Source organism: Diachasma alloeum, unplaced genomic scaffold (assembly GCF_001412515.2).
Source record: "Diachasma alloeum isolate Michigan unplaced genomic scaffold, Dall2.0 Dall_scaffold_00354, whole genome shotgun sequence".
NCBI classification, from domain to species: Eukaryota; Metazoa; Arthropoda; class Insecta; order Hymenoptera; family Braconidae; genus Diachasma; species Diachasma alloeum.
In genome coordinates this window covers 1,285,898-1,310,616 of record NW_021680493.1, presented here as the reverse complement: position 1 = coordinate 1,310,616, position 24,719 = coordinate 1,285,898, and the positions used below count along the sequence as shown (strand labels likewise).

Sequence of the window (24,719 nt, the reverse complement as noted above, 5' to 3'; positions counted from 1 at the left end):
TAAATTAGTTAATAATTTTTTTTTTAATTTATTAATAATTAATCATTATTTTTTTATAATGATGAATTATTAATTTTTTTTACTGTTCTTTAATAAATTTTGTGTAACGAAATAAATTATCAATCAGGTTTGGAACAAAAATCATTCTAATTTAATGTAGAGACTTACTTTATCCAGTGAGAAACCCTGATCTGAAGACAATTCCGCCAGATGTCTTGGAGCCCCCACAGCATTACGGGAGAAAAAAAAGTCCGTCTAAAATGGTGAGACGCACGCAGCAACGCTCCTCGTAATTTTTTTTTTGTAATTAGTTAAATGACAAAATTTCTAGTGATTAAAATCATTCGCAGTAGTCAATATGTGAGTGCAAGTGTCGAGTTAATGTGTCAGATAATATAATAAGAGCCTGTCACGTGTGGGGAGAGCGAGAAACCTGACGACGAAGGTAAGACATTGGTGCCACCAATGGCGTTTTGTTTATGGAGATCAGCTGGTATTGCCAAACATTACAAGTCACCTTTATTTTCTTCATTGAATGGGAGAATATAATCTCGTTGGAGCGAGTAGAACTATTGCTTTCAGACGAGTCTCCCGTTTCTCCCGACGACAGAAACCGTCGGATACGATTGTTTTTTTATTTCCCAGAGCATTGTTGACTCGATGATAAAGACAAATTTTTTTGCATTCTTTTTCTTCTTTTTATAAATGTGATACTGACGTGACGACGGCCCGAAAAAAGTATATGAGTCAAGGTGAATAACGAAAATAGGATCTCATCGCGCGCTGAGGGGAGAAATGTCACGAGCGTTTTTTTAACGACGATGGGGTGTTTTAAATAGTTTTTATTGCCGGCCTGATGATGTTATTGGTTGATGAGTGATGTTGGATGAGAGGATAGTTCTGCCGAAAAATTATGTTCCCCGAAAACGGGCCCTTTTGATTTTTTTCAAAAATGTTAACAGCTCATTCAATTTTAAATAAATTGGAATAATTTTTTTTTCAATGGAAACTACACTTCTTCCCCTTTAGAATGAGCCTAGACTGATCTCAATTAATGAATTTGTTTCTGAGTTATGAGTATCGCAAACAAAGTCGAAAGGGGCCGTTTTACCCCACTGTCTCTTAATTCACTTGTTGACAACAAAGAAAGTTTCCAGCAAAACATGATAATTTTCGTAGTAGTTATTGTTCTCGTGAAACATTTATGTGTCTCTCGGGTAAACACATTCGCTCGACAAAGAATTATATGAGGCTCCGGTTTTATCAAGTGAATGTTATTGAGTAGTGTATATCTTTGGCCAATAAACACTTATGATTTCCATGGAACAAATGATAATTTCAAGAGGAAACTACCGTTTTTTGCCGATAACTGTGTTATTGGGGAAACTAAATAGTTTCGAGGGGACAATTTTTTTTGGGAAAAAAATATTGTTTCCTCGTCAATGTATTCTTTCCATGGTATAAACCTATGGAGTTCTCTCAGATCAAATGATTGTCGTACAATAGATTATATTTTTCCCTGTCAACAGTTCGAATTTTACTTTCACAAAAATTTAATTTTTGTGAGAGATGTTAAATTCTCTTCTATCAAATTGGCTAATTTCCCTCAAGTAAATTTGTTCCACTCCATCAAATATTCTCACGTGGAACATCTAGTTTTTCGGCAGAGCAAATTTTTCCTCTCCATTACCGATTTCCAATATTTCCAGAACTTCATCAAATCTCAAATCAATCTAAACACTAGATTTCGCGAGTGATTACTCCCCCTCAAAGCAGAAATGTTCATCTCTTTATTTTACTTACTTTCAGCATTGCTCACTACTCTAGTATCTCAGGACATTCAACCACTAGAAAATAAGAAAAAAAAAAACCAAAACCGTTGTCACCACCTCGTCTTCTCCACAAATGACCTGCATTTTACGTGTGTTGGAGTGCAAGTGTTGAACCGTAGATTGATAATCAAGGTTGAAAGAGAAAATGATTGTCGAAATAAAATGAAAGAATGAAACGTGACACTGTCATTACCTGCGTGGAGCCAAACCGCAGAACAAGAACGGTAAGGCTCCATCTCTTCTCGATTCATTGTGCCCATCCACTCATTTTTCTGCAACATTTTTATTTTCACCTGCTTCTGCTCACTTAAGTCCGTTTCATTCCAGTACATTCCAGCAACACCTGTGCTAATCTGTCGAAGACATTTTTTTCTTTATTCGAATGCGCATCGTGTTATCCTTGTTTTCGTTTCTATTTAACTCCGAGGATGATGAAATACCTGGATTCTCGTTTTTGTTTATCACCAACTGGAGAAATATTGTGGATTTGAATGAAGAATTACGAGAAGTCAGATTGAATTTCAATGGCATGTTCTTGCTCGCATGAGTACAAAAAAATTGTAAGAAATTTCATCACTTGGATAAAACGAATCGTCTTGCGTCGTCAATATCTCCGGACCAAACAGTGCGATTTGAACGAGTCAAATCTCATTTTGAAGCTTAAAAAAATACCTCGAAAACGACAAAAAAATCAGGGAATTTCACCCTGCCGTTCTCGAGTTATCGATGATTAAAGACAGTTCCTTTCACCCTACTCTCCTAATTCGAATCCGACAGCAGGTTTTTTTGATTTATATTCGCGATACGGGTGGAAGGGAGATATTTCTCATGAATGATGTGGAATTTTTAGATGACGACGGTATTGGATGGCAGTTACCAGCAGCTCGACCCCTTTTCGGAGGCTGAAGGCGGTGGTGACGACGATGAGCGTGAAGAGACTCCTCACGAGTCTGGTGTCATGATCCACGTGGTCCCAGAGGGTGGAAAAGCCAGATGGAACCACATTGAGGATCTGGACTCGTTCTTCACGCGAATGTATCATTATCATCAGAAACATGGATTCGGCTGCATGATGCTGCAGGAGGTCCTCGAGCTTGGACAGTTCATTTTCGTCGTCGCATTTTCGACCTTCCTATTCCACTGTATAGACTATTCGGTTTTATTCAAGTGAGTGAAGCTGCAATATTTTAATTTAAGGAAGTATTTTGATTTTTTGGTTGAAAAAAAAAACACTATTTCTAGGGGTTTTCTTAAAATATCAACATTTTAGTTGATGAATGAGTTTTTAAATGCATTTTCTCCCACATTTTCCATATTTACATTTCCTTGAAATAAAATTCATTACTCTTTAAAATTGATGAATTAATGGATTAACTCATTATTAATTAAAATTTGTACGTTGGAGATTATTTTAATTCACTTCAGCTAGCCACAGAACCAGAGAGAATATAAATTTGCAAAATCTTCTTGCAAGTTGTTTTCTTGAATGAATAATGATGTGAATTATAATTTCCATTGCAGAGATAAATTAGTAGACAATAACTCGCACAAAACATCAATAGGGGATGCAATCCTCACCAGAGAGGAGATCCTAGCATCGATGGGCCTCGTCACCTGGATGTGCATCCTAGTGGCTGGAATATTCTGGATCCTACGTGTTGTCAAAGTTCTCTATCATCTGACCCAATTTTGGGATATAAAAATGTTCTTCAACATTGCCCTGAAAATTGACGACAGTGATCTCGACAATCTGACGTGGCACGAGATACAAAAGAGAGTGAGGGAGGTGCAGAAGGAGCAGGAGATGTGCATTCACAAGAGGGAGTTGACCGAGTTGGATATTTATCACAGAATATTGAGATTCAAAAATTATATGGTTGCTATGATTAATAAGTCACTGTTGCCAGTTAGACTGAAAATACCTCTGATTGGTGAAGTTATTTTTATGACGAGGGGATTGAAGTATAATATGGAGTTGCTGTTATTCTGTGAGTAGAGTATTTCTATTTTAGGGATTTACAATCAAGTTTTAAATTGAAATTATGAAATTTTGTAATTTTGAAATTTTGAAGCCTTCGGATTCCGAATTCATCACAATATTCAAATAAAAAAACATCTCATAATTTTCAATACTTTTTCATTTTGAAATGTTTGTACAAATTTTTCCGGAATTAATCGTTGACTTTGCATATTTATCACTCATCAATAACAGTCGATTCTGTGAACTTCAGGGGGACCATGGTCACCATTCGAGAACAATTGGCACCTGAAGGAAGACTACAAAAAGCTCAATAAACGCCAGGAGCTCGCTCGAGCCCTCTCCAAGCACATCCTCTGGGTGGGGATAGCAAACCTAATCCTCTGCCCTGTGATCGTCCTGTGGCAGATCTTATACTCATTCTTTAATTATGGTGAGGTAAGTGAAACCCCGAAAATTTGTTGTCAATTTGTTCCGGACATTTTACAATGATTTTATAATAAGGTTTCCGACAAACCATCCGGATACACAATTTCAATTATTTATTTATAAATAACGACTATTAAAAAAATATTAATTCCGTGCAAAATGTAATTTTAATGACGCGGAATATTCATGATTTTTTAAAAATTTTCTCACGCAACAATTTCCCTCAACTAAATCTGTAAAACCACTCCACCAAATATTCCCACGTGGAGCATCCAGTTTTTCGCCAGAGGAAATTTTTCCCCCCAGTGCATGATCTATTTGCACAAACCCCATCACCACATTCAAATAAAGTTTATTCAATTTAAATAAACCACCTCTCAAAGTCCACAACTCCCCTTGCAGTTAATTAAAAGAGAACCGGGTACCCTGGGTACCCGTATGTGGTCTCTCTACGGTCGCCTCTACCTCCGTCACTTCAACGAGCTGGACCACGAGTTAAACGCTCGTCTGAACCGCGCCTACCGGCCCGCCTCAAAGTACATGAGTATTTTCACATCCCCCGTAATGACAGTCCTCGCCAAGAACGTGGCCTTCGTGGCAGGAAGTATCCTAGCTGTTTTAATAATCCTCACAGTCTACGACGAAGATGTGCTGACAGTGGAGCACGTTCTGACGACAATAACATGCCTGGGAGCCCTGGTGGCAGCGGCCCGAGCATTTATTCCAGATGAGAATCTCGTCTGGTGTCCGGAGACACTTCTCACAGCTGTTCTAGCCCACACGCACTATCGCCCAGACAGCTGGAAGGGTCACGCCCACACCCAGTCAACGAGATCCCAAGTTGCCCAGTTGTTCCAGTACAGGGCTGTTCACCTTGTCGAGGAACTACTCTCTCCCCTCTTCACTCCCTACATCCTGTGCTTCCACATGCGCCAGCGCGCCCTTGACATCGTCGACTTTTACCGCAATTTCACTATCGAAATCACTGGGGTCGGTGATGTCTGCAGTTTTGCTCAAATGGACGTGAGGAAACATGGCAATCCCATGTGGCAGACACTTCCCATAACTCCGGGTGATGATAAAACTGATGGGTATGTAGGGGAATTCATTTTAGACTTGCTTTTTTGTAATCGTTTAAATTTAAGACATTCTAATCCAACAGTTCGAAAATACAGTGTGATAAAGTTTATATTCAATTTTTCTCCAATGAATCGATGGATTCTTTTTCAAATGTCGATTGTGGAGAGAACTATTCATCGACACTGATTAAAATTTAATTCGTATATTATTTTGTAGAATTTTTTTTTTAATGGGCTGTCCCACGATAACTCAAAGAAAATGGTCTGCATTCATTGAATGATGGCTTTATAAAATAGTCGCTAAGATCGATCATGTAATCAGATAAGAATATTTGTGTGACTGAATACACAATCCTGATTTTTTTTATTTATTTCATTTCTTCTTTCGAGAAGATGAATTCCTTCAATTAAATTGCAAGAAATTAATTTTTTTCCGAACGGAAGCTTTGCAAACGTCCGTTTTGACTATCTTCTAATTTCACTTGAAAATGATGCAGAATGTTATGAAACGTGAAAATATGATTTTGTAGATAACGTGTGTGTGTGCGAATTTTTTAGAATTTTTTCATAAATCTTCACGAAAAAAGGAGAAAAGTTCGAGCTAAAAATCTGAAATTTTGTGAAATAATTGGCATCGCTTGAGAGCACATCGTAAATTTAAACTCAATTAGTCAAGCTGTTTTTGAGATATAGCAATCAAAAATTACGATTGAATTGAATTTTTTTGACGTTAAAATCTAGGCACAACCAGGCACAACTGATTTTTTATTCCGACAGGTATGACGATAATTACGGGGGAATCCCAGCGCCAATGTCGAATCAGTACACTCAAGCTGAGGACGGAAAGACAGAGCTTTCCCTCATTCATTTCACTCTGACTAATCCAGAGTGGAAGCCCCCAAGCCACGTCGAGAATTTCGTCACTGCTCTGAGGGAGAGGGCCAAGAGGGAGGTCAGTGTACTCCCTGGGGAGGTCACCAACCCCTTGATGAGCAGCTTGAACAGTCTTTCGAGTTTGGGCCCTGGGTACAATGACATTGTTACCAACATCATCAGGGGCTCTGTTGTCAATAATTTGAGCCTGCAGGGAATCAGTCAGGTGTTTGGACATCCTGCTACTTCGGCGTATGAGAGGGAAGGGGGTGGGGGGAGGGAGGAGGAGGTTGTGAGGAAGGGGATGAGTAAAGCGGAGGGGCCACTGCACTGTGAGAGGGGATTGCTCTATGAACTGCAACAGGGAATTTCTAATCAATCACTTGGGGCTTCGGTCTTTGGCTCTGGACAGGAATTGACTGCTGATTTGTCGGTTCCTGTGGAACTCACAGCGGCGGATATGTCGCTTTCTACATTGTACCTGCATGAGCTGCATCATAGACAAGTGAGTTTCACGGGGAGAATTTTTTATTTAAATTTCATTGGAAGTTAATTTTTCATTTCGATTCACATTGAGAATGATTTTTTTACTTAAATTTCATTGGAAAATTTCGACAGGTGAGGGTTTTATCAATTTGAAAATTTACATTCTACATGGAAATTTCAGGGATTGGGGACTTGTAATTTTTAGGAGAGTGATATTTAATTGGATTTAAGAAAACGACGATTCTGAAAATTCCGATTTTGGTGAAAGTTGAAGGAAATTCCGAATTTTTGAGCAACAAGACGACAATAACTCAATTGCAAATTCAAGAATATATTTATTTGATTTTTCGTGATTATTATGAATTTTTATAGAATGATTAAACTGAAATGTACATTTTCCATTGATTTAATGACCAATTTTGATGATCGAAAATGGTTGAATCTATAGTGTGGTCTGTACCAAACTGTAAAAGATACTTATCCCTAAAATGTTCAGATTAAAATTGAAATATTTGTTGGAATATCACTCGTTCAATGAAAAAACGTTATCTACAATAATTTTTTTTTCTTCAAACCAGGTGAGAAGGAGAGGCTACCACGAAATGGCAACAAGAAGTATATGGCAGCGTAGTCCCGTTCAAGAATTAGCAACTCTACCCGAAGTGCGACAGGAGCGTGCCCCCCTCCTGAGACACCAAGATTCATCGATAAGAACCCCCAGAGACTCCTAGCATACCACAACTTTCGTTTAGCTATTGACCTAGCTAAAGTTTGTGCAATTGTCATGACCATTCATCACCTAAATAATAAAGTATTTTCATTATTTTAGTAACAAAGAATGTTAAAAGGAACAAAACTCAGTCGTTCCGGCGACATTCACGATGGATTTACATTTTTATTTGTACGTGATGCATCGACTCAAGCGAGCCTACATATTTTACCTTCATTCTGAAACTATACGGAGGTTGTAAAGTTAAAGATGATGGAATTTCACTCTGCGTTCCAACAATTTTCCTTTCTTTTCTGTCACACACACAAAGAAATTTTTAGTGGTTTAGACAACGCAATGCAATTGTTTTATATTGGCATTCTTTTCTTCATGAAAAATTTTAAAAACTGAAAAATCTTTCATAAAAAAGCTTTTGAGCTTTTTCCATTTTTTGTCGTATCCATTCAATCACGTAAAGATGAAGAATAGCCGCCAAGTGATGATTCAGTGAGTCCTAGCAAGATTTAATTACCTAGTTAAACAAATGAACATGGGAATGATTGTTCAGTGGAAGAAGATGAGTAATCGCAAGCAATATTACGTCTCTGGTTCATTGAGTGAAGAAAATCAACAGCCCCAATTTTCTAGTCATGCCTTCCTGAATAGTTCGCCTTAGGAATGAAGGTTGATTAATTTATTTTCAATTGCAGCTGCCTGAAAGTAATGTTTATAATAGAGGGATTGAGTGAAGCGCATTGAAACTGTAAATATTCATTAAAAGGATTTAAGAAAAAATTTATAGTTGAATCGAATTTATTTAGAGTAATGATTAACATTTTTTTATGCAATTAAATGTAGAACAAAGGGATGAGAAATGACAGCAGGTTGTTCATTGATTTTTATTTCTTTCGGTTTCTCATACTCAACTTATTGACTGATAAGTTGAGTATAAGAACCGCGGTCCACTGTTCTTTATTTTAAATTCTAACTTTCATCTTTCTCTCATCACGCTCTTTTCTTCAGTTGATAAAAGTATACAGAATTATTGTAAGGTGGAATGTACTTGAATAAGACAAATAAATAATTTTCATAATAATTATTAACAAGAACGAGGCAATCCTTTATTTCATTAGGGCCATGAAGTTATCCCATTGTGAAAACAGACGAAATTCATCGGTTGGTGATTTTTTTTTTCGCATGCAGTTGGTGCAGAATGGACAATTACGGGACAAAGTACAATTTACGTTGCAATCGCATTATCAGCGAAAGAATGTTGAAGAAGGATTTCATATACGCAATAAAACGGGTATGAAGCGCATGTAAATAATTTTTTTTTTCGCTGACTGAAAAATAAGCCCGGGGAGAGGAGATAAAAGTTGCCGGAATTTTTACCTTCTCATAATTTCATGAGATTTCTTCGTGTCGCAGTATCTTCTCATAATACAACGGGTATTCACGTTGTTTCTCTACTATTCCTCTACAGTTGCCCGGGGAGAGATGGCTTACCTCTCAGAAAAACCCAGCCCCCGAGGAATATCCCGGTCTGACGGTAAGTAATATTGAATTGTTTATTAAGACGTCGAAGGAAATTGTTATAATTTTTTGCTCCAGGAGGTGCGCAAGATTCCGCAGTTCGAGTGCAACTTTTGTGGTGAACCTGTGGCAACTCTGATGTCCCTTTCGACTCACGTGAAGTCACATTTGAGAAACTATTGTAGAATTTGTTACTGGATCTACGAGAGTAGGGAAACTGCTGAGGAACACATGCTTCAGGAGCATCGAGTTACGTCTAGTAATTAGGAAAGTTGAGGATCAAATTTAGCGCGGGGAGGGAAACGATACTTGAATTCCGTACGAAACGCTTTTTATTCTTTGAACATTTTATGTATTGAGCTAGGCTTAAACTGGAAGTAACATTTTTCACTTAATATTTACATTTACTTTAAATTTTCATTTAAAAGAGGGGGTAATTACAGGCAGAACTGAAACGCTTTGATGTTTTTTGAAGGAAATATGTAATTTTTTCAAGATTTCTCGGAGGTTTTTCCAATGATTTGCATCGCAAAAAATCTTTTGACATTAAAAAAAAATCATAATAATTAAAAATTATTGACATTTTTTAATTTCATAACTTCTCTGTTTTTCCTATTTTTTATTGACCTACTTGATCACATTAATATTAAATTGAGCTAGGGTTATGAACTGGGAGTAACATTTTTCACATAATATTTACATTCAAACGAAGGGGTAATCACAGATAGAATTGAAATTCCCTGAATTTTTTTAGGAAAATCTGCGATTTCTTCAGGATTTCTCAGTTTTTGGGATGATATAGAAATTTATTGAATATAAATTTCTAGGCTTTTCGAAAAATCTTTGGAAATGAAAAAAATTGAATCCTTGAAATTTTGAAACCACAAAAAATTTGAAATTTTTGGATATGTCAAATGAAAATATTTTAGATATGAAAAAATTCTATGGAACACTTAGCGAATTCGCTAGGTTTTCTATTGAATTTTTTCGTACGTAATTTCTCGAGTTTTCCCCAAACTCCTCCGAAATTTCAACGTTTGACTTCAAATTTTCAATTTTTCTCACTTCCAAAATAAAAAAAAAGGATCGAGTGAACTAGAAAGCCCGAAAAATTCAAGTACTTACATCGATTTTGAAGGTGCACGAGACTTCCGGTGCGACCGTATTAAGTACGCGATTCACATCTTCTGTCGCATTCACATAAATAAGCTCTTGGCCCCGTAGCAATAGGTCTTGAGCCAGTAGTTTTATATTCTGAAAACATACGTGAGAACATATGTAAATATATGAAATAGTAGAGAGAAAGCCATGATACTGTGCATTCCCACCGTCTCTCCATTCCTCGAAGAACCAAGAGTAAGAAAATGGAAAAAAATCGAGTGATGTATATAGAAGTATGTGATTTACTCTCATCTACCCAAGTTTGCGAGAAACAATGGAAATAAATGGATTCACTGGAGTATGGGATAATGCATCCCTCGGACCGAATGATCTATAGCTATGCTTCCGCTGGCAATTGAGTGGCCAATAAATTTACGTAAATTCTGGTGGTAAGAGTGATCGCGTTAATCTCCAATATCTCCATCGAGCACTGCAGTAATTCTCGTATTATTGGAGATTACAACGTCTGTTGATTGGACCAATAATGGACATATTTTAATCGACACAGCATTCTCTCGCGAACACGACAAGAGGCTACTCACTCTACAATTGAGTGACACCATGATTTCATTGCCATTTAGGTAATTCTGTTCATTCTATCAAAAGCCAAGGACAGAAATCAAATTTATGGGTACTCTTTCATGAGGTGTAGCAGAGATTTTTCTATTACCCGACTGAGATCTTGAATGACTATTGTTTCGTGTTTGTTTCGATCATAAAAAACCACTTTGGATTGATTTTTAACATAATTCTTCTTCATTCACTGTTGTAACTTGTGAATTGAGGGAAAAAAATTATATAATATAAATCAGAATGAATAAAATTAAATTATCTAATTATGAAGACGGAAATGAAAAGAAAATAATAATAAGTAATATCATAATAAGTAATATAAGAACAGGAAATAATAATAGTAATATAATATAAATAATAATAATAAGTAATATGATTACAATTTTAGGGACAAGATCTCAATGCAGGACATTGAATGTGTCAAGTAATGCACACAATGCATTGTGTGCAATAGGTCATTTTGTCGAAAAAATACTGTGTCAATGCCAAAGTATAAAACATCTAGAGCAAGACAGGAAATAAAACTGGCTTGACCGGTGGTCGATAGTCAGTGTGTGGCGTCGGGGGGGAGGGGGAGGAGGAGGTGAAGAGAATGAGAGGGAAGATGGATAAGAAACAAATATAAGATGATTTTTCCCTCTTTAACGGTTCACCTTGGCAACAGTTACGTCGATTCGTTTCAAGTTCTTGCAGTCGAGTATCACGTTACCGATGCTCTCCAACGAGAGCCTCATTATATTTGCACGAAGATTTTCCGCCGCCGGGAACGTCACTGCCTCCTCAGGGGTGACGTAAACAACGGGACGTCCTTCGATCTTCAAGAGGAGAAATTACGAGATTAATTTTCATCGTCAAATATGTACACGCGAGGTAATTATTCGCGGAATTTGGGGAAATGGCGGGATTAAAATTGAATGAGTTCTTGCGAAGTTCTTGGGATTCTTGAAATTTTCATGGGATCTCGGAAGTTTCTTGGAAAAACTGGTGGATACCGAGAAATCTTATCGTAAATTCAAGGGAATGTTCCAACAATGCCGAATGGCCGAAAGATTAATGGGGAAGTGCGCGCCCGGGAAATGATGCAGTCCATGTTTTAGAATTTTTCGAAATTATGTTATTTTCGAAATTCTCATTTTTTATTTTTCCATTTTACGAGATACGGACAATTTTTTGTCGAGAAAAGCGATTGAATTTAGGTACAAATTTCGTGAATTATTTATTTTTGTCCGGAAATTTTTTGAATTCTCAGAATTTTTCGAAAGTCTTTTGAATGGTATGAAACTTTGGGGATTTTTTTAAGATTTCTATGAATTTTCCAAAGCTTTTTGAAGTTTTAGAGAACTCCAGAGTCTTTTCAAAACAAAACAAAATTCAGTGGAAAAAACTTACAAAATTTGGGCCCAATAATTCGATGGCCGGAGTTTTTTTCCCCGTTGAAAAATTCCTGGATTTTTTTCCCCGTCAATCCTTTCTCAACAAATTATTCTCATTGAGATCAATTTTCCTTACGAATTTTTTTCATGTGGGATTTTATTTTGAGTTTTTCTTCAGAAAATGCTGATTGATTTTTTTTCTCTGACAAGGAGAAAAATGAAAAAATTCATGACAAAAGTAGTTTTTTTCATTCGCAATTGGTTAGTCAATTCATTGTTTACCTTAATACATATTACATTAAATAAAGATGAATTGATGTTGTGTTCCAATATACGTGTCTAATTTTCACGGGCAAAAAAAATCCGGGAATCCCATAATTCTAATACAAAAAATCTCAAGAGAAAAATTCGAACAGAAATTCCAATCATATTGACTTTTTCCGACCGCATATGCATTAGAATCAGTGCAAAAACAAGTACAAATTTTAAATAGAATTCCTGGAGAATTCCAATAGAATTTCCCAGCGAATTCGTTGTTCTCTATTGAATTGTTTCATGCGTGTTCCCTCTGCAATTAAAAATAATCGGCTTCTCACCTGTTCAATTTCAATTCGAATATCGGGTCGTGCCGAGAAATAAAATAGGACAACGAAATTCGTTAAGATTCCGATGAGAATTCCCAACTCAAGACCGAGGAAGACACACGCGATGAGAGTGATTATCATCGTCAGGAAGTCCACCTCTAGAACAGTAATAATAATATAAGACACGTTAATGAGACTAGTGACAGGGGTACTGTACTTTTGGCCTGCCAGAGGAGGCGGTAAGCTCCGAAGTCGAGCATGTAGTACATTGCGCATATTATTACACCAGCCAGTGTGGCTTTGGGAATGTATCTGAAGCAGGAAGTGAGGAATCCCGCCGCTAAGAGCACCAGAGCTCCTGCAATTGAAAAATATTCGTATTACAGTGCAATTCCCCGTTTTTATTACGAGGAAAAATGAATCGAATGAATGGGTTTATGGAAATAGCTCATGACAGAGCTTTTGAGTGTAGAGAAACACTTCGATATGAGCAAATGAATCCTTGATGAAAAATAAAGAATTTATAAATTAGCAGTGAAGTAATTGTTGGAAGGAGAAAAGAACGAATTTATTAACATGTGAAAATCCTTTACTATAAATGAATTAATTATTGTTTATCTGTTTTGGGGGACATCAGGGAGACACGAATAGAGTTTTTGTAATATACTAAAGTTGTCATTTTTATCTCTGTCTGGTAGAGTAGTGATAACATTTTTCAAATATAATGCAATTAGAAATGATACAATTGTTCAGATGACGAAGAGAATGAATTTATTTACATGTAAACATTTTTTATTGGGAATCAATGGATTATTTATTCGATGTAAATAAAAAATTCGTATTGAAACGAACAGAAAAATTTGAAATGATAAATTTTATTTCAGGCCGAAATGACTGGCGTCATTTCGCCAGTTAAAAAAAAGACTGATTTTCGAATATTTCTTTTTCCTTTGAACTCACCAGTGAATAATCCACCGAGTGGTGTCCTAACACCCGACGCATGGTTCACAGCGGTTCTCGTAAAGGATCCCGTCACTGGCATTGATCTGACAAACGATCCAAATATATTGCAAATCCCAAGGGCCAACATTTCCTGCGTGGCATCAAGAGGCTTACCCATAGCTAAAAAATGCACACAATACATTTGCCTCTGAATTATCCAATTTTCCAACCGATACTGCAGGATTTTAAATAATTAAAAACCTGGATATTGTCGATAAAACATTGCACGTAAAAAAAATTCACTGAATAATTTCTATTCAATTTTCTATTAGTTTTGGTCGATTCTATTGAAAAATTCCACAATTTGTCTGCGAGTAGTTTTCGATAGAAATTTACAGTGGATAATATTCTATAGACAAACATCGATGCAACTTATTCTATTGATATATTGTCCATGAAAATTCCTGGGTTCAAATTTTCCACGTTTTTTCGTTCGATTTTTCAAATGGAAAGAAAGAAAAAGTGAGTGAAAAAAAATTAGGAAATTTATGCGAAGGCATTCGTGTAGGAAATGTCTATTGATTTTTCTATAAAATAGTTTCTGTCTAATATTTTCTATGAGAAACAAATAGATCACGCGGTTAGACGGGAGATTTTTCAATAGAATCGGCCGAAAACTAATAGAATTTTTATACAGAAGTCCAATAGAAATGCAAATTAAATTTGCAATTAAAAATACAAAATAAATTTGTAAATCATTTATAAATTATGTGGCCTACCGAAAGCTTTGGCAATAGCAATGTGCTCTATCGTGGAAATAATTGGCATAGTGAGGAGAGTTGTTCCCATATTCGTTGTCATCTCAACGAAATTGGAGGTTTTATTGTTGAATGTAGTTGAGAACGGCGGCAGCGAGAACGGGGGCAGCCCATTGCCCAGCGATCCTAGTATTGACCCCCAAAATTGCGGATAAACATTATCAGAAAGACAGGGGGAAACAAATAATGACTGGAATAATTTTTCGTTGACAAACCGGTGAGGTGGAAGGGCTCCATTCCGTTGATGTGGAATAGGTAGGCCATGACTGTGCCTAAAATAACGACTAGGGCATTTCGAGAGAGTGTGACAATCCATCCGGCCTGCTCGAGGCGCGTTCCCTTGCGTTTCGATGGGATGTGCTGGAGAAATGGACGAGAAATAATTGCAGGACGTTGTGTAACGCGTTTTTATCTTCACATTGAGGAAAAAATTCCGGTAAAATTACTCCTGAATTTTGTTAATCGTGTACACTGCCTATTTTGTGACATTTTTTAGTGTATGCTTGGCGAAACAGATTGCTGACCAAAAATGTTTCACTTATTTTTCAATAGAAGATGTTTTGTGACACAGATTTCACAAAATCCTCGTTAACAAAATAAAATTTCCTACACGCTAAGTTTTTTTTATTAATTACATTTCGGTCTATTATTCCGTTTCAAACAATAATTTTTCCTCAACTTTGCTCTATTTTGTAAAAATTACAGAAAAATTTTATAATTTCCATTCAATTTACTAAAGTTGTGGTGAAATTTATTGAAAAACACACGATCAATAAAATTCAGGGGTAATTCGTAACAGATTTTCCCTCCGCAGAGAATATTTTTCCTTTCGTTACCTTGAGCAAAACGAGGAGAGCAATTGTGCAAATTCCAAGAACAAAATCCCAATAATTGATTTTGTTTAAATTAGTAAAAATTCCTTTGAGTGCTTCAACGAGGCTCTCACTTCTGCCAGGGATACCAAGGAGCGATTTAAATTGAGATGAAGCGATGTTAATTGCCGCAGCTGAAGTAAAACCTGTAATGACTGGTATGGAAATGAAGTCCAGGAGGAAACCTGAGGATGAAAATGAATAATTGCTGAAATGTCACCGAATACAATATCAGGTGATGCAATTTAATCGGCAGGGGTTACATTTACTACCTATCATTCGTGGAGATCATAAAATCCTATTCTAAAAAGAACATACGCCGTAAGCTGTAGCGTAACGCTCGTTCCTCGAATTTCATTGGTCGAACATTCGGATCCGCCTGCACGTGTTCGACTTCGGTCGGCTTTCGGCTTTCGCGTCACGATTTGTTTTTAACACGCGCGCTCAAGCGCGCGATCGTTCTTGTGGAAAAAGTGAAAACTGAAAATTTTTTTTTTTCACCGGGGGCCAAAGTGTCAGATCTTGGATTTTTTCAGGGGGAACTTCGATCAAAGGGTCACAAGGGTCACGAGGGCCAAAGTGTCAGATCTTGGATTTTTCCCGGGGGAAAGTCGACATTCGCCAAAATCGAATTTTTTAGCCGGGTGAAGGTTGATTCTAACTATTTAAGCGACGGGCTATTCAGAACTCTCAAAAGTATGTGGAAAAAGTGAAAACTGAAAAAGTTTTTTTTTTCAGATTTTCAAAGGGTCAGATTTTCCGTTTTTCCGGGGGGAAAGTCGACTTTCGCCAAAATCGAATTTTTTAGCCGGGTGAACGTTGACTCCAACTATTTAAGCGACGGGCTATTCAGAACTCTCAAAAGTATCCTATTCTAATCCTATTCCTATTCTAAAAAGAACATACGCCGTGAGCTGTAACGTAACGCTCATTTCTCGAATTTCATTGTTTGAACATTCGGATCTGCCCGTACGTGTTCGACTTCGGTCGGCTCTCGGTTTTCGTGTAAAGATTTGTCTTTAACACGCGCGCTGAAGCGCGCGATCGTTCTCGTTTCAGTGGTGAGTCGAACAATCGAAAGGGGCTAGTACTGACCTAAATGAAAGACCCCGAGGAGAGCGATAATGCATCCCTTGAGGAAACAAATTAGAACTGCCATGTCTGGTCCGTAGTTAAAAACGAGGGGCTGTACCATTAGTGCCATTATAGCTGTTGGTCCGATTGTTATATTGTGGCATGACCCGAACAATATATAGATGAAAGGGCCCATAAATCCTGCATAGAGTCCATACTAAAATGAAAGTGTTTTTCGTCTTCTAATAGTAATTGGTTTTCATTAGTTATGTTGAGGGGAGACCGCGCCGAAATGTTCGGAAGAACATCGAACATCATGGATTCTTCGTTATTTTCTCGAGTCTCTCATATTTGCTTCCGAATGGAAGCATTGTCTTCGTCAAATCTGAAATGTCCAATTTTTTACGAATCGAATTATGATTTCAAATATTATTCCCAATGCTATCTTGACCGAGTTCGATCACTGCAACTGTTGTTGAAAAAATTTATTTTGAATATTCAGGGAAAGGTAAAAATTTTTAACGCCGGCGCAATGTTGGCTGCCGATGTCGGCCCAATGTTGCCTGCCAACATTGAAGCCATATTGAATTCAATTAATCATTGAATTTAATCTAAAATACATCGTCGTAGATATTCCATTCGTTATTAACTTGTTTTTTCAGTGGACTATAAAAAAAAATATTCACTTGATGTGAATAAGAATGGAAATAAAACCGAGGTTTAAATCGAAAAGAAAAACACTCATCTGGTTCAAATAAAGTTTATTGCAATGAAATAAACTATTCCTCGGTGCGTCTCCCCTCAGAGAAGTAGTAACAAAACATCCTCATTAAATAAAAATATTTGGCCAATCAATCAACCCATTCCGTTTCCCCCTGAAACTTTAACGGCGGCTCCAGGAGGCCGGAAACGCCGGAACAAATCGGATTAACGAAAATGAGATTGATTGAACATCAATTTTAATATCACAACGTTACCTCAGGATTCAAGCCGGCTACAATACCGTAAGCGATTCCCTGGGGGATGGCAGTGAGGCCCACTGTAATACCCGCGAGAATATCTTGTAGTAGCCATGATGGCTTGTACACTAGTAACCAGTCGATAACTGGAAAACGGCGTTTGACGTATCCTTGAATTGCAGCACGATCGCATCTCACTGTGAATTAATTAAATTCGAGGTGAAACTTGATGTTTCGCGGGATGTGATTTGTTATTTTCAAAAATGCTTTGGATTTTCGCTCCTGGGAGGAAGCAAATGATTTAAGGTGTTTCGTGTGCAAAGTCAAAATAATGAAAAAAAATTTAACAGCTCATGAGAGAAACATCTGAATATCCTGCATCATTGGGAATTTTTTCGCATTTTTTCTAGATCTCGGCCGAGAGAAAAAAAATACTGAAATTTGGATGTGATTGCAACCCCTCCAGTGATAAGGCCGAGGTTACGTCACTCTCAATCGCAGAAATTTTCATATCTCCCAAAAAAATAACGACCTATTCTTATGAAATTTAGAAAAATTCTAGAACTTATACGTACTCTCAAGCAAGATTTGAAAACATCCAATAAAAATAATTTGACACTCGTAAGTTATCGGAAAAAATCAATCAATCTGACAAATAAAATTAATACTCAAGAAATGTTCAAGTACACACTGAAATAATTACTTGAAAATTGAAAATTTTCGGGTTCAGGGATTGAACTAGGGCTCGAGAATAACGAGACTCCCCTTCCGCATCAATCGATTGAGAAAATTTGTTTTCGCGGTAAGTTCTGCTGTTTGAACGCAATTAATTCCTAATTGTCCCACTCGTAGCGGACAAAAAAGCCAGAAAGATATTCACAACGCGATTGCTAATAAAAATAACACTTCCGGATTAGCCTGGCTTATAAAATTCAATCTCATCCACCAGAAAGTCTGCAGTCCCCCCCGTTTTAGAAGGTTGAGACCCGTGTGGGACTCACGACAGGTGCGTGGATCAGACACTCGCGGGAACTCTAACTCTTCTTCGCCAACTTTTAACTTATAATACTCCGCGAAATACTTTTATTATTTTAGGATTACCGTGCACCATTCCTAATCCCCTCGCCCCTCGGTGTACTGACCTCCCTCGTTTCCGTCTCGAATCAGCTTTACGCATCCCCAATTCCACGAAATATAAAACAATTATTTAAATTCAAAGGACCAGTTCGCGGATATTTTTCCCCGGAAAGAGTGTCTCCAATTCACAATTCTCCCGGAATTTCTTCTCCATAGTTATCATAATAATTGTGATAATAATTGTTTCATTATTGACAACTGCTATTTCTAAAATTACGAAGTTTCAAATTCCACTGAAAATAAACGCAATTCCCAATTTTTAAACAGCACGAAAACAAAAATTACCTAAATAAATTGAATTATTAATTTTCACTTAATAATTCAACTGAAAATGGCAGTCTCGCTCAATTTTTCCATTAAAATGTGAACTTTCAATGATAAACATCCTTGAAATTCCGTTGAAACCAAATTTTTTGAACAATTTTTGTACACATCACCCCCATTTCAAAATTTTCTCCATTAACGTCTAGATAAATTTGTCCCAGTTGGACTTTCGCAGTATTCACCTCTTCATTTCATAATTCAATTTCCGTTAAACTTTATGCCCCGACATATTTTTCCAGTTGAATTTTCGCCGGAAGACGAATCTCCGATCACCAACGGAGCAAAACCCCCCGAGATCAGAATGTCAAGTACCATCGAGTCCCCCCGCCCCGTGAGCTTTAATTCTAGCGCAGAGAGCGGACAAAAATAGTGGCCGACACAGCGTGTCAAAAATGATGAAGCAATTGAGTCCCCTGTTCCAAAACAAACCAAACATCCCCATCCGCAACAGAATGAAACAAAGTATCTCCAATTTCATTGGCAATACATCTTTCCCTGTGATTCCCCATTACTCAGCGGCGTCCCATCTCCCCCGAAACGTCCCCACCCCACTGTAAACTTCGTCTCCCCCCGAAAACGGCCAAACCGCATGCTGAAAGAACAAGAAGAATCATTTTCCAATGTCTTCAGTGACAAAAGGTGGCATCTCCACAAACGCATGCGCGTCATCTAAGCATTACACCTCGAAATAGAATGCGTTAACGTGCGGTTCTCTCAGTGCCGCTCGAAACGGCGTACCGGTCGAAGGACAAATTCTACCCCAGAAATGTAATCATCTCGGATTAATTCCCCCGATGTACTCTAAAATGATGCTATTTAATTCCATCAGTGTCAAATCCTCCCTCTCCACCAGCAAATCTAAATGATAAATAAACCTTTCAAATGTGTAACGACCCCAAAACCCTTCTAGTCACTATCTCCGCATGCACCGAAACACGAAGATTACCGCAAAAAATTAAACAGAAGAATTGCAAAGCTAAATGTCAACTTAAATCCCAGAGAAACCCGAACGATTATCACGAGAAAATAAATTAAAGAATTATAACAGTGATTTCCACCGAAAGAACATCTGTTCTTTAATTCTCATTGAATCCTCGTGACTGAGAAGAGAGAAACAAGTAGAGTATCGTTGACGAAATGTTGAACGTGTGCCAGATTGAAGCCATACAGGTGTAAAACATGTTCTTCAGTCGACTGAATGGAACTTGAAACAATTGTCAACATTTCCTCGACATGCATAAATGAACGAACAAGACAATCGTTAAAAATCTAACGATGAATTTTAATTGCCGAATTAGGTTTATCATTACGAGGATAAATTTAAAAATACCGAGAGCCGAGTCGAATGACATAACTGGTGAAAACGGATTATAAAACAAAACGAGGAGTTCTGTGATGAATAGTAAAAATCCGGACATCCGATTTGTCCAATTATACGGATTTGAGATCATCCATCGTCCAGGAGAGCAACGAAGTATTGTGAAATTAAGCCTGACAATAACAGATAAATGAAAAGGGAAGATTGTAGTTGCGGAATTAGTGAATGTAAGTGAAGTGTTCACTCGGATTTATTGAAATTTTGCATCGAATAGCAGTCCAACGATATAACGATATTTGCTCAAGATTTTTTCACGTTCTCGCGCTTCTTAAATAGACCAGAAATGCCAGTGAGTCTCGGTGTGAACGAAATGTCAATGGAATCAACAACTCGAAGTGAAGATTGGAATGCGAGGTGAGATAGTCGGGGCTATTTTGTTGGTTTTTTAAATTTTTGTACACGAGTTTTCGTTCGCTCTGATAGCGGCTAATGAAAATATTATCGTCGGTTAATGGGTTTGTTCTTCGGAGATTGTGACGTGAAGAGTCGGGGATTATATGTGAGGTGGGCAATTCCCCTGACGGTTCGTATAAATTCTACTACACTGAGAGGAAAAATTACTTTTGACAACACTGTTAGAAAATTAGTCTTGAAATTTCAAGTGAAATCAAAAGCTTGAAATTTTTGACAATGACAAAGATACATGAAATTTCTGCGTATTTCTTCATTGACGAATCAGTTAATTTCTTGAATACACGGAGAGAAATATTCAGCAAAAATTCCGGAACGCTCTGGAAAAATTGCGTGATTTTAGGTAAAAATTATGTGACAGTTCCGTAAAATTTTCTACAACTACATTTCGCTTCGGAATTACGGAAAAGGTACTTTGAATTAGATATCAGAATGTAAAGTTCAGAATTAGAATTCACTTTTACTAATCATGATAATTACTATTTTTTAATAAACTAGACTAGTCCGCGCGCGTATGTCCTACTCCTCCTATACTACTTCTTCGGGCTTAATATATGTCAATTGTAGTGAATAGTGTTATATTAAATTTCTGAAGTGAGTATCACGTTTTCCGAAGGAAAAGTTTCACGAATGTATTCTATTTTTTTATATATATATAATAATATAATAAAGTATTATCGTAATATCTTTAAGGTATGCTATGCTCATTTATGAAAAATCTAATGACACAATACGCCGAATAGATTGACTTCAATAAACGTTACACTGGATTTTTATTGAAAGGATAATGAACTTTCTTGGATCATTCATATCTTCGAATCGACTGATGCCATTACGATTTCGCAGTGCTCATTTTGAGCTCTGGAAAAATACCTTCAAAATGAAAAAAAGATTGTGAAAATTCACTCTGCCGATCTTCAGTTATTAGGATTGAAATGGCATTTGTTTTTTCCCGCGATGAAAGCGATTTTCGGTTTTAATCTCGAGATAAAATTTATCGAATCTGTGTCTTTGTGTTCTTATCGGCCATCACTCTGAAATGTCAGGGTAAGGATGGCAAATTTGCAAGGACAAAATATTCCACTCAAAATATTTTAAATGACAACGGGATTTAAAGATAATGAAATGAATAAGAGTGAATTTACCCAAAAATTTAATCGCGGAATTTCTTTCAGTTAACTCCGATAGTTGGGGTGAAATTGAATATGACGAGTTGTTAACTATTTTTCACTGAATTCGGAGTGCGGTGAGAATTATTTTATACAAATATTCCATAGTGGTGACAATTCTGGTTGATTTAGCGCCTCGATTCAACGGCTCACGCTATCCGACTTGAGAATGCTTGCACTATGCACTATAGTATGATTGTTGACAATTCAAATCACATTACTGTTTTGTTCTTATCAAGCATGGCTCCGGAATTGCACGATAAGAATGTGAAATTTGCGAGGACACATTATTCCCCTCAAAAAATTATAAATGGCAACGGGATTTAAATCGAATGATAATGAAATGGATAGGAGTTTACTCAAATGTAATCGGGAATTTCTTTCAATTAACTTCGATGGTTGGGATGAAATTGAATTTGATGAGGCGTTAATGATTTTCCGTTGGGTTCGGAGTGCGATGAGAATAACTATACCATATTCCATAGTGGTGATAATTCCAGTTAATTTAGCGCCTCGATAACGATGTGAAATTTCAGGTTTAAAGTATTTTTGGAGAAATTATTCTCCTAAAAATATTGTAAATCTGAAATCTTTTACATTTTAGTACTGATCGCACACTATAGATTCAACCATTTTCACTCATTAAATTTGTCAATTAAATTGCGTGAGGAAAATTTGAAAATATTCTGCGTCGTTCAAATTAGATTTTGCACAGATTTATTATTTTTTCAAACATTCGTTGGTTACAAATAAATAACTGAAATTATTCAAACTTTGAGAAACCGTATTTTTTAAGCATGAAATGATTTTTATGGTAGAATATTAATTGTTTACAAATTATTTATTGCGATTTTTTAATTACTTCATCATCTCCCTCCAAAAGTAAACTTTCTTTTTTTCCGGTTTTTTAAATGTTGTCTAACGGTTCAATATCGAGATTAAAATTCAGAGCTGCAAAGTTTAATTAATAAAATCGTTGTAAAATGTCTGGAAAGTTAGGGTTAAATGGGGCGCAAATGAAAGCTCTGATGTTCGGCTGCAAAAGTAGAAAACCATTTTACTGCAGAAATAACAGCCAAAGTACTTGGATATCCTTAAATCGAAAAAAAATGAGTAGAATTTATTCAAATGTAATTGGCAAATTCCTTTCAATTAACTTCGACAGTTGGAATGAAACCGAATGTGATGAGTTGTTAATGATTTTTGATTAAATTCGGAGTGCGATGAGAGTAACTCTGTACCATATTCCATAGTGTTGATGATTCTGGTTAATTTAGCGCCTCGATTCAGCGGCTCACGCTATCCAACTTGAGAACAACTGGTTCCCACAGTGCACGATACTATCATCACGAGGCAGTTGCCCACTTTCCAGATATCAGCTTCCCACAGTACTCTGTATATTCCCAATTCACTGAAAATTATCAATCACGTCCTGATAATTCAGTTGGAACAGCGGCAATTCATCACTTCGCGATGATTATTCGTGCACTCGTTTTTATTCAATGTTGTTGTTCCTTTGCAAGTGCCTGACAGATGCCACTCGGATGAAATATGAATTCGAGATTAAGATGGACGATGAGCGACTGCGGTCTCCCGCCTTCCAGTTGGTTTACTCTTCTCTTTGAGGTGGAGTGGCCGAGCCGCGGGTGGGGGGCAATGACAGCCTTGTCGAACACGACAATCAATTTAGCGGGAATACTCGAATTCAAATTTAGCCGCCAGGCCTTGAGCACTGTTAAGGATATCCAAGTATCGTAAGTATCCAAGTTGACCATTTTCCATCGTCAAATTTGTCATTTAAATTGCGTGAAAATTTAAACAAAATCATGAATATTCAGTGTCATTCAAATTACATTTTGCACAGAATTATTATTTTTTAAACATTCGTTGTTTATAAATAAATAATTGAAATGGTTTAAACTTTCGGAAACTTGAATTTACAAAAATTGCAATTTTTTAATTATTTCATCAATCCTCCTCTAAAAGTAAACGTTCAAATTTTTTTTCATAAATTAACAGATGGTGCTCAATCTAAACAAAAACTTTAATAGTTATAAATAAAATAATTGTTAAAACAACGAAGAGAACGAATTCATAAAACTATGATAAATTATTTATTTTATACAATAATTAATTAAAACATTTTTATTTAAATAAATATCTGAGTTTGTTCAAATAATTCCTGATAAAGCTCTTGAAATGGATTTTTATTAGAGTTTTTATTCACACTGAATAAATAAAATAAATTAAAAAAATATATAAACAAATGTATTCTTTACCGAAATAAATACTTGAAAAATTGAATAATTCTTTATAAGGCGAAATGAATACATTTATTAACATGTAATAATCCTCCATTTGGAATAAATTGATGATTTATTTCATACACCAAAAACATTTTCTATTGAAATGAATAGAAAGATTGCAAATAAATTTTTTTATTCAATTCGAATGCGTAATTTCTCCAGGTGAACTTCCTAGCAGCGCAAGACGTAGAAATCCTGCGTTCGGTTGACTGGCACAACCCGAACAATTCATAAATACCCGAAATGCAATAATACCTCTTGAAGACCCATCAATATCACATTTCATCTAACCCTTCATCGTCTCTGTGGAATCAGTTTCACATTTCACAGGGACGATGAAGACTGGAATTTCAATGTGATATCTCCTACCAACAATATATCGCACTATTTTTCACTCATACACACTCAATTGTCGAACTATCGCGATAATTCTGCATGCGCTTCATGTCAGTTTCCCGGCAACGCTTGATGCAGTAAATTCATCACCTTGAATTCACGAGATATTGAGTGACAGAGCATGTAAGTGAATCTCAAGCACTCGTTGGCTTCGCTATTAAACGCATTTTTCACGATTTATCTGCTTCATTTCAAATGCTTCAAACGTGCTTCACCTGCAAAATAAATCTTTAAATATTATGAGGAAATGCTATTTGATTTTTTTTCACCGTTACATTTCTGAACGGTTTACACTAGAAAATGGAATTTATAACTCCGAAATT

General features: G+C 36.6%; 4 protein-coding genes across 8 annotated transcripts in view; 3 read left to right on the top strand and 1 right to left on the bottom strand.

Moving 5' to 3' along the window:
* Positions 1-266: 266 nt before the first annotated feature.
* On the top strand, positions 267-8,495 carry LOC107041068 (autophagy-related protein 9A). 3 transcript variants are annotated; one of them, XM_015261438.2, is made up of 9 exons: positions 267-445; positions 1,810-2,056; positions 2,145-2,392; positions 2,683-2,999; positions 3,354-3,820; positions 4,064-4,248; positions 4,642-5,330; positions 6,096-6,696; positions 7,256-8,495. In XM_015261438.2, exons 3-9 carry the CDS (start codon positions 2,357-2,359, stop codon positions 7,406-7,408), a joined length of 2,448 nt encoding a protein of 815 aa, XP_015116924.1. In that variant the 5' UTR covers positions 267-445; positions 1,810-2,056; positions 2,145-2,356; the 3' UTR covers positions 7,409-8,495. The 3 variants fall into 3 exon arrangements, with proteins under 3 accessions (XP_015116924.1, XP_015116923.1, XP_015116925.1); XM_015261437.2 differs by lacking the exon at positions 2,145-2,392; XM_015261439.2 differs by lacking the exons at positions 1,810-2,056; positions 2,145-2,392.
* LOC107041069 (sodium-independent sulfate anion transporter) lies at positions 8,182-23,292 on the bottom strand. 3 transcript variants are annotated; one of them, XM_015261441.2, is made up of 12 exons: positions 22,936-23,292; positions 17,294-17,472; positions 16,338-16,533; positions 15,207-15,427; positions 14,586-14,730; positions 14,332-14,496; positions 13,571-13,732; positions 12,828-12,968; positions 12,623-12,768; positions 11,307-11,468; positions 10,045-10,173; positions 8,182-9,119 (listed from the first exon to the last, which is right to left on the bottom strand). In XM_015261441.2, exons 1-12 carry the CDS (start codon positions 22,943-22,945, stop codon positions 9,111-9,113), a joined length of 1,665 nt encoding a protein of 554 aa, XP_015116927.1. In that variant the 5' UTR covers positions 22,946-23,292; the 3' UTR covers positions 8,182-9,110. The 3 variants fall into 3 exon arrangements, with proteins under 3 accessions (XP_015116927.1, XP_015116928.1, XP_015116926.1); XM_015261442.1 differs by having other exon boundaries at positions 9,112-9,175; XM_015261440.1 differs by lacking the exon at positions 8,182-9,119 and having other exon boundaries at positions 9,843-10,173.
* Positions 8,600-9,225, top strand: LOC107041072. The gene is made up of 3 exons (XM_015261448.2): positions 8,600-8,692; positions 8,870-8,935; positions 8,998-9,225. The coding sequence occupies exons 1-3, from the start codon at positions 8,600-8,602 to the stop codon at positions 9,184-9,186; spliced, it is 348 nt and encodes a 115-aa protein (XP_015116934.1). The 3' UTR covers positions 9,187-9,225.
* Positions 23,185-24,719, top strand: part of LOC107041071 (trissin receptor) — a 32,048-nt gene continuing 30,513 nt past the window's right edge. Inside the window, exon 1 of the mRNA XM_015261443.2 lies at positions 23,185-23,448. Coding sequence (XP_015116929.1) covers positions 23,246-23,448 — 203 coding nt within the window. The 5' untranslated portion in view covers positions 23,185-23,245. The remainder of the gene's footprint in view (positions 23,449-24,719) is intronic.

Excerpts from the sequence above, each read along its gene's own strand:
- LOC107041068 (XM_015261437.2), top strand. The coding sequence starts at position 2,003 with ATGAAACGTGACACTGTCATTACCTGCGTGGAGCCAAACCGCAGAACA. Across the intron at positions 2,057-2,682 it reads CAAACCGCAGAACAAGAACG|ATGACGACGGTATTGGATGG; the intron begins GTAAGGCTCCAT and ends TGGAATTTTTAG. Across the intron at positions 6,697-7,255 it reads ATGAGCTGCATCATAGACAA|GTGAGAAGGAGAGGCTACCA; the intron begins GTGAGTTTCACG and ends TCTTCAAACCAG.
- LOC107041072 (XM_015261448.2), top strand. The coding sequence starts at position 8,600 with ATGGACAATTACGGGACAAAGTACAATTTACGTTGCAATCGCATTATC. Across the intron at positions 8,693-8,869 it reads TCATATACGCAATAAAACGG|TTGCCCGGGGAGAGATGGCT; the intron begins GTATGAAGCGCA and ends ATTCCTCTACAG. Across the intron at positions 8,936-8,997 it reads AGGAATATCCCGGTCTGACG|GAGGTGCGCAAGATTCCGCA; the intron begins GTAAGTAATATT and ends TTTTTGCTCCAG.
- LOC107041069 (XM_015261440.1), bottom strand. Across the intron at positions 15,428-16,337 it reads CCTCGGGGTCTTTCATTTAG|GTTTCCTCCTGGACTTCATT; the intron begins GTCAGTACTAGC and ends TTTCATCCTCAG. Across the intron at positions 12,969-13,570 it reads ACTCGGTGGATTATTCACTG|GAGCTCTGGTGCTCTTAGCG; the intron begins GTGAGTTCAAAG and ends TTTCAATTGCAG.